The 8393-nt window shown below is 50.7% G+C and overlaps 1 protein-coding gene across 1 annotated transcript; it reads left to right on the plus strand.

Moving 5' to 3' along the window:
• Window positions 1-4407: 4407 nt before the first annotated feature.
• mex3b (mex-3 RNA binding family member B) lies at window positions 4408-7660 on the plus strand. The gene is made up of 2 exons (XM_085351209.1): window positions 4408-4703; window positions 6188-7660. Exons 1-2 carry the CDS (start codon window positions 4481-4483, stop codon window positions 7594-7596), a joined length of 1632 nt encoding a protein of 543 aa, XP_085207335.1. The 5' UTR covers window positions 4408-4480; the 3' UTR covers window positions 7597-7660.
• Window positions 7661-8393: the final 733 nt, after the last annotated feature.

Below are 8393 nucleotides of genomic sequence, written 5' to 3' on the forward strand. Positions count from 1 at the left end.
CGACGGGACCAGAACACCAACGTGTGGATCAGACGATTGTGCAGCATGCTCCGAGTAATCCTTCAACTCTTGTTGTGGTATTTGGGAGTTTGAACGCTCAGGTGAATACCTGAGTCACTGATATCATCAGCAGGTGACCTCCTCCACCCAGAGACAGGCTCAGCCAATCGTCATCCACCCCAAACAGATTAGGACTAAGATTACAAAGGCGTAGCTTTCAGGAGGCTCCACAGTGTAGTGGTTTACACATTCACCTGACAATGAGCGATCCCCGGTTTGACCCCGTCGGGAAGGGCATCCGAAGTAAACAGATGGAAGTTTGGTGCTGGAAGTTTCTTCTTCTTCTTCAGCTTTAATCTGAAGACTTGCCCAAACACAGGCCCCGCTGATTTCTACCAGACAGACAGAAGAATTTACTCGGATACATAAAGATGTCTGTGTGGCTCAAATATCTGCTCGTCACAAGTGTGTAGACCTCTGATGGTGGTTCAAACATGGAGGCTTTAGGCGTGGTTAGCATTGTGTGAGAGTGGATTTGAAGGCCACTGGTGAAGAAGACTTTACTTTCAGGGCCGTGGAGTGGAGTTGAACACTGTAGCTGGAACAGCCACACTGGGTCTGTTATTAGCACAGCGCTGTGATCTGCATTACCTCGCTAACGTCCTGTACGTGCACACGTGAGGTCAGGGTGCCGGAGCGAGGAGCGGCGCGCCGACAGGCTGCTCTGTATCCTGTGACCTACTGCTTACTGTGACCCAGCGTCTGTGTCTGCAGCCCTGCAGCCGCGGTGCAGTGACTGGCAGAGCGATCGCTAAGCCCTGTCTGTCTCCGTCGCTCTCCGGGTTAAAGTGGGCTAAGCTTTTATTCCTCTCATTAAAAGGCATACGGGTAATCGCCCCTAAGCAGCAGCTGGCTAACGCCTAATACCCAACAACAAAGATCAGCCGTGATGCTGCGATCGCTGTCCGTCTGGGTTTAAGAAAGAGCAGCGGGGCAAACTGAGGCCCGTGCGGTGGCACTTTATTTCCTCGGACCTGCAAAGCTTAGGGAGAATTTTACAGAAGAATGAACACGAGCAGAGAGGGAAATGTAGATAAACGCAGCTGCAAGAAGTGCTGCTCTGGGTCATTTCTCTACAACGAACAGAGTGGAGGCTTCAGAGCGGAGCAGAGCGGGGAGGGTTTCATGTTTCTGGAATGCTCTCCACATATCAGGGTTAGGTGCAGCCAGCAGCAATGCAGGCCTTTTACTCAAATACAACAGCTCAGCTTAGCCACAAACAGATAAATATTTGATTCTGCACTCGGTGGATGAGTTAGCGACGCAGATCCAGAAAGGAAGGGATGATGTAAGAGACATTTGATAAATCACGCATGGCGCACGTGTGCTCGACTCGAAATCGGAAACGTGCAGATGCACAGATGTACTCGAGGATTTAAGAAAGTATGAAACGCATTTATTGAATGTAGAAAAGAAGAAAATCGGGACGAGATGAACGGTGAGGGGGAAGCTGAGGTGTCAAATATCAACAAGAGGATCCCATCGCATCTCCTCCTCCGGCTCCTCCTCATTAGCATTGGCATTGTGCTCCTGGAGTGAAGTGACAAAGCAAAATGCTTCTGGTCTCAACGGTTTTTGAATCGGCTTGAAATCCCCTTTGTGTTGGTCAAAGGCCCCCTGACCGAACAGCCCCCACCCACCGGTCCACCGCCTCCACCATCCTCCAGCCTCTCCCACCTCATCGCCCGGCAGTGCTCTTAACCTTTCAGCTTCATGATGCCGCGCTGCACTGAAGAAAGAGGCAGGGGTCAAAAAGCTCCCCGTGTGTCCGTCTCAGCACTGCACTGATCTCATGTTACCAAATACAGTTTCTATACTGGAGTTTATTCAAAAAGTAGAAAAAGGACACAAATATTTAAACTTCAGAGAATACAGTTGAGTATGAGCGTACACCAGCGTAACAGCGCGCTGTAAAATGCTGCTGAGACACAGGCGAGTTCAGTCTCTGATGAACCTGATGTATGACGGGCTGCTCATAGGCTCAGGCTACAGTATCTGTTTGGGGACACGTGCTGACACGATGCAGCACAGATGATGTGACGGGACTGAGTGACTAATACAGCCTCCCGACCCTCACAGACACATCTGCTATGTAGAAATATGGTTGTGACCAAACTCCTCGAAAATGTATAAAAGTACGTGATGGCTGCATAAGTCTATTTCCTACTTGGTGACGCAGCTCTTATGTGTGTTTTCTTGTACATTAGACACACAGTGAAGTGCTGCTGAGGCTTTCCTAATTTAAACTGATCGCCTTCACTCCGACTCGTCACCCGCATGTAAATTATTAGAATCCCAAAGTAAAAATATGTGCATGATTGACAAAGTTTGAACTGTGCTGAGCACATCAGAGCTGTTATCACTGTCATTGATTAGTGATCAGGTAAGACGTGCATATCTAATCAGGTTACTCTCTCCAAACTGTTTCCATTGTTACTCTCTTGGGTTAAACATTAATGAGAAACTCAGAGCGCCTCACTCCAGTTTATTCACATTTTTGTGTTTTCTGTTACAAAGATGAAGTGCTGAAGAGGACGCCCAGACCCTCAGCGCTCATGCTGAACCTGCACGCACCGACTCCATGTCCAAGCTGCAACAATAGAAACTCAAATAGATGCTAATGCTGTGAACTGTGTCGTCGTCGTGATGAGCAGAACCAACAGTTATTTTAACCGTCACCAGTAAAATCAGGCAGAAACTGGTGAGTTCCAAAGACTCCTGTTATAATCAGGTCACCTGTGGCTCAGACGCTACGATTACCTGACACACCAGTGAACTTCCACAGGGGGCGCTCTCGAGCGCACGCAGCTCTCAGAACTAAATCGTCATTGTGTTTTTGATGGAGAACAATCATTCTACTTTCACATTTCTTAATTTCAGGTTTTTAATGTAGTAAAATACCTTTCTGTGAGTATTATGGACCACAAACCTTTCTTTTTACAGTATCCTCCATCTTTATTTGAGGCATCAGAGGCAAAATCAGCTTCACTGCAAGGACGATTTGATTTCACTTCAGTTAAGTATTGACGATGGATTTGCAATAACTAAAATAAATGTGGATTTTTTTTTGTCAAGAAACAGATGGAAATAATTATTTTAGCTCTTTAGCTCTATTCACTCCAAAACAATGAGGATTAGCAGTGCCCCCTCCCCCCTGCTGTGCCCAGGCAGAACTGCAGCCAGTTTCTGTACAATGTGGATAAACAGTAAGAGGAACGGGTCAGAACCACAGAGAAAACATGACGATGTTGGCTGTGCACACCTGGAAACTGCATTTCAACCACATAAACAAACAGATAACACACACACATGTTGGGTATTCATATCCTGTGGGGACATCTAATTGACATAATGCTTTCGCTAGCCCCTTACCCCAACAGTAACCTTGAAAAATGAATATCTAACACTAACACTAACCTTTAGTTACCTAAGGTTTAGTTACCTAAACCTAACCATAACTAACTGTAACCCAAAACAACATTTTGAGTCTCAAAAATGCCTTCAAACTTGTGGGGACCAGGATTTTGGTCCCCACAAAAATATGAACACACACACACACTCACACACACACACACACACTGTCTTACACACACACGCACACACACAGTACTCAGGCACTGTATACATACGCTGCACACATATGTATGCGAGGTGAGAGAGTTATGTTGCCTCTGTTAACACTGAGGTAAATGATGACATCATAGGTGGCTGTGTTTGTCCATCTTTCATTTACAGTTTATTATTATTGCGTGGTCAAATTAAAGAGAAAAAACGAGAATGCTGACTGGAGTGGAAGAGGGCCGAGATCCTCGGGGAAAGAACACATGTGATGCGTGATGAACGCGTGAACAGCTCCACTTCCTGCCAGCCGGCCTGAGCAGCGCGAACCGGGAAAGAGACAAAGAGCAAGACTGGGAACAAAGAGGTGGGCGTGCCTGTACGAGCGGGCCCGCCCAGTCATTGCGGGCAGCCAATCGGATCCCGGATATGCAAACGAGCCGCGGCACCGCATCGCCCCTGCCCAGGCGGTGACGTCACCCGCACATCTCTCTGTCTGGCTCTGCAAAGACTCAGACAGAAGCAACAGAGGAGCTGAGGGGAAGCCAGCACGGATTATTACCGCTGTGGAATAAACACGCGTTTTCCTGCAGCAGCACGGCTCGGCTCGAACCGGGACGTCCAGCTTCGGCCTGGAAACCAAAGGGGGTGGATGGTTTTACTGTGGCTCCTTTGCGCTGCTTTCCCTCCCCTCCTCAGCCGCACTGGTTTCTTTGCACTGACCAGTTGTCTTTGAGAACCGGCTCCGGTGCCTCTCCCCTCTCCTCCTCCTCTTCTTCCTCCTCTCTTCCCCTCTCCTTTCTTCGCCCTCCTTCCTGTATTATTTTCTGCCTTCCACCCGCAACCCTGCGAAGCCGCAAACATGCCCAGCTCGCTGTTCGCCGACAGCAGCGTCCAGGGAGACGCGCTGGACGACCAGAGAGCGCTGCAGATCGCCCTGGACCAGCTCTCCCTTCTCGGCTTGGACAACGACGAGAACCCGCTGTACGACAACGGCCAGGAGCCCCGGAAGAAGAGCGTCAACATGACGGAGTGCGTCCCGGTGCCCAGCTCCGAGCATGTGGCTGAGATCGTGGGCAGACAAGGTGTGTGTTTGTGTGTGTGAGACGGTTGGTGTTTGTCTTGCAGCACAGCTGAGCGCGGCCATGCACCCAAACAGCACCGTGTCCCGTGTGGGAGGACGCGCATGTGTCACTTTTCTTGCTTTCAGGCTACATTTGCAGCTCTGCTGGTGAATTCGGCTTCCCTGTTCCCCTCCGGGCTTCAGTTTCTGTCTCGCCAGTTAGTCATACATTGTTCCTTCTCTATAAATACACGGCGGTGGGCGGCAGCGCGCACAGATTCAAGAAGTTGACATTTGGAATAAGTGCTTATTGAGATTAATAACAGCCCGTGCTGCTGCCGAACTGAAGAGAAGCAGGAAGCAGCTCAGAAAAGACACCAAAGTCGTGCTGTTTATCGTGCGTGCTCTGCAGGCAGGCACGCGTTTGTTCAAGTATTTGACAAAATGAACGGAGTTTGGTTTCGAAGAATTAAAATGAAATCCGAGCTGTTTTGGGTGAAGCCTGGCGATGACCGCTGACAGGACAGAGGTTATTATCATCATCATGTGGTGTTTGTAGGTCACTGTGTGTGTGTGCGCGCGTGTGTTTTCCTCACACATTCTTTGCTTAATGGCTGTGATGGTGATCGGATCGAATTAGGACAGCGGTCACGATGTTACCTTGCCTCGCAGGCTGCAGACGCCCATAGCTGCACAGATCTCTCAGTGTTTCCAGCTGTAGGGCTGCAGGGCGGGACTGGTGCTTGGTTACATATGCGGAATCTTTTCCCCTCCCTGTGCTGCTGCTGCTGCTCCCACAAAAACAAAAGGAACTGTAAGGACACTTTACAGCAGCCACAGTGCGACATTTGTGCAGTAGGCTTGTTTACATCCAACACCATCACCCAGCCCCCTGCGTCGGGTTAAGTCAGGCTAGAAGCACGGAGAGGAAAAATGGTGGACTAGCCGTGACCCGGGGGTGTTGTTTTAATGCGAGAGACTATCCTTATTTAACCTGCACCAGTTTGACGCTAACTCGGGATTTAAACTGGTTTACGGTATAGTTGGACTCGCCTTCCTCTGCTGGTTATATCACCCTGTCCCACTCAGCTGGCTTCGCTTGGCTAATTATGTCATTCTTCCCTGGCTGTTTCCTCAGCTGGTCTTTTTTATGATAAAGATGTGTGCCTGTGCTTCAGGGCGTTGGAATGTGAGTTAAAGCTCAGCTTCCAGGATATGAAGTCTTTACGTAGCTTTGCCCCTTTTCCCCCAGCGTGTCTCGCAGCAGCCGTCCTCGTGTTTTGCTGAAGGAGACTTGCTCGCTGTTCTTTCTGTCCTGCTGTATGTTCGTGGCGGTGGCACGTGGTTTAGATTTGTTCTTCTCTAAAAGGGTTCCTCACCTGCTTTTTGAGGCTGCTCGCACTTTTTGACAGACAACAACAAGCACGCAACATCTGTTCTGAGAACATGTGCCACATTTCAAGGTTCTACGTCCTCACTTTTCTTCTTTTGCTTCCTTTGCCTCAGGTTGCAAGATCAAAGCCCTGCGAGCAAAGACCAACACCTACATCAAGACTCCGGTGCGAGGCGAGGAGCCCGTTTTCGTGGTGACAGGCAGGAGGGAGGATGTGGCCATGGCCAGGAGGGAGATCATCTCGGCTGCAGAGCACTTCTCCATGATCCGAGCCTCCCGGAACAAAAACACCAGCCTGAACGGGAGCGGCACCCCGGTCCCCGGACCGCCTAACCTGCCTGGACAGACCACCATCCAGGTCCGGGTGCCTTACCGCGTGGTCGGGCTGGTTGTGGGGCCCAAGGGCGCCACCATCAAGCGGATCCAGCAGCAGACCCACACCTACATCGTGACCCCGAGCCGGGACAAGGAGCCGGTGTTTGAGGTGACGGGGATGCCGGAGAATGTGGACCGAGCACGCGAAGAAATCGAAGCCCACATCGCCATGAGGACCGGAGGCCTGATCGAGCTCCAGGACGAAAACGACTTCCACGCCAACGGCACCGATGTGGGCTTCGACCTGCACGGACACGCCACCCTGTGGTCCAAGCCCAGCACGGGGATGACCCCCACCTCTGTGCGCAAACCCTTCTCCAACTACCGCAACGACTCCTCCTCCTCCTTGGGCAGCGCCTCCACGGACTCCTACTTCGGCAACAACAGCTCGCGCATGGCCGACTACAGCCCCCCCAGCCCCGCGCTCAGCTACACGGCCACCACCAACAACAACGGCAACAACAATAACAACAACATCAACGTCAACACCAACGGCAACGGGTTTGTTTACGGAAGCGACGTCATCTCCCCCGACTGCACTGATCTGACTTTTGACTCCTCGCCAGGGTTTGACCCAACACCAGCCCCGCCAGGCCTCCTGTGGTCCCCGTACGACAGTCGCATGACCCCCTCCTCCACCGGAGGCAGCTCCCCCACCTCCACTTCAGCCATGTTCCCCACCAACAGCTCGGCTAATGCCAACGGGATCGCGGGGAGTCAGAGGAGGGTTAACGGCTGCACCCCGCAGCCTCGCCTGTCGCCTCCTCTCCACAGCCACAACGGCGGGCCCGCCGAGCACCCGTTAGCCCGCAGGGTGCGCAGCGACCCGGGCGGAGGCCCACTCAGTTTCCCCGGCTACTCCGGCTCCATCGCGTCCTTGCCGGGCCCCCACCTCCCCGGGGTCCCGTGCGACTCCTCGGCCTCGTCGTCGTCCTCCTCTTCCTCCTCATCCACCTCCTCGGGTACCAGCCGAAAAGGCAGTCGCGATTGTTCGGTGTGCTTCGAGAGCGAGGTCATCGCGGCGCTGGTTCCCTGCGGGCACAACCTCTTCTGCATGGAATGTGCCAATCGGATCTGCGAGAGGAGCGACCCCAAATGCCCCGTCTGCCACACCGGCGTCACTCAGGCTATACGTATATTTTCATAAGAAGTGAAACTCTTGGACTGTCTCGTCGGCGAGACAGACTACAATAGCAACAACAGACTCTTCATACCGCTTTAACGATCAGCCAATCGTCAGTCTGGAAAGTGTACATAGATATACATATGTATGTAAGAGAGGCTGCAGTATCCAGAAGAAGGGACAGACAGCCTTCGTGGGCTAGTTGTGAATAACGTACTGTAGCTTGGGGAAATATTTTCAACATCTAAGTGCATGTTTTAAATATTACAGTATAGTAATCAATAGTTCTAGTTAATTGTACACTATATTTATGAAGCGAAGAGAGACATTGGGGTCAGGACGGAGGTACGGGGGTCCGCCTGTAGACCGTTTCGGTGGGACGAGCCTTCCAGGTTTGCCGATCAAGTGTAGTGAGGGGGGGCGGCGGCTGGGAAACGTGGAGGGCGTCCGGCCTAACAGATACTGCAGCTCGAGGTCAGAAACCACGCGAGGGAGGGAGAGCAACAACATATCCTACATATATATGTATAGAATCAATTTCCACAAGTTGAAAGTTTTAAATGACATTACTACAGATTGAAGTATTTTATTCTTTTTTGACTTGAAAGATTATATTTCTTATTGCAAAGATGTTTACAGATATTTTAATTTAAGTTCAGTGAACTTTTTTGTAGCTGGGTTGAAATATTGTTCATTTTTTTAGTACGGCCTTACGGCATATGATCACTGTATTATTTTAATATCACACGACTGTGGGAGCAAATCCGAGTCCACAAAAATGTGTATTTGACAGTATTCTGTTGGGATGGAGTTTTTATAGG

Source organism: Diplotaxodon limnothrissa, linkage group LG1 (genome assembly GCF_057381915.1).
Source record: "Diplotaxodon limnothrissa isolate DT_005_m linkage group LG1, D_limnothrissa_male_GT1.1, whole genome shotgun sequence".
In the NCBI taxonomy this organism is placed as follows: domain Eukaryota; kingdom Metazoa; phylum Chordata; class Actinopteri; order Cichliformes; family Cichlidae; genus Diplotaxodon; species Diplotaxodon limnothrissa.

What these genes read in the sequence shown, in the direction of transcription:
- mex3b (XM_085351209.1), top strand. Translation starts at nt 4,481, where the DNA reads ATGCCCAGCTCGCTGTTCGCCGACAGCAGCGTCCAGGGAGACGCGCTG. An exon ending in TGAGATCGTGGGCAGACAAG is followed by an intron (nt 4,704 to 6,187) that starts GTGTGTGTTTGT and finishes CCTTTGCCTCAG; the next exon opens with GTTGCAAGATCAAAGCCCTG.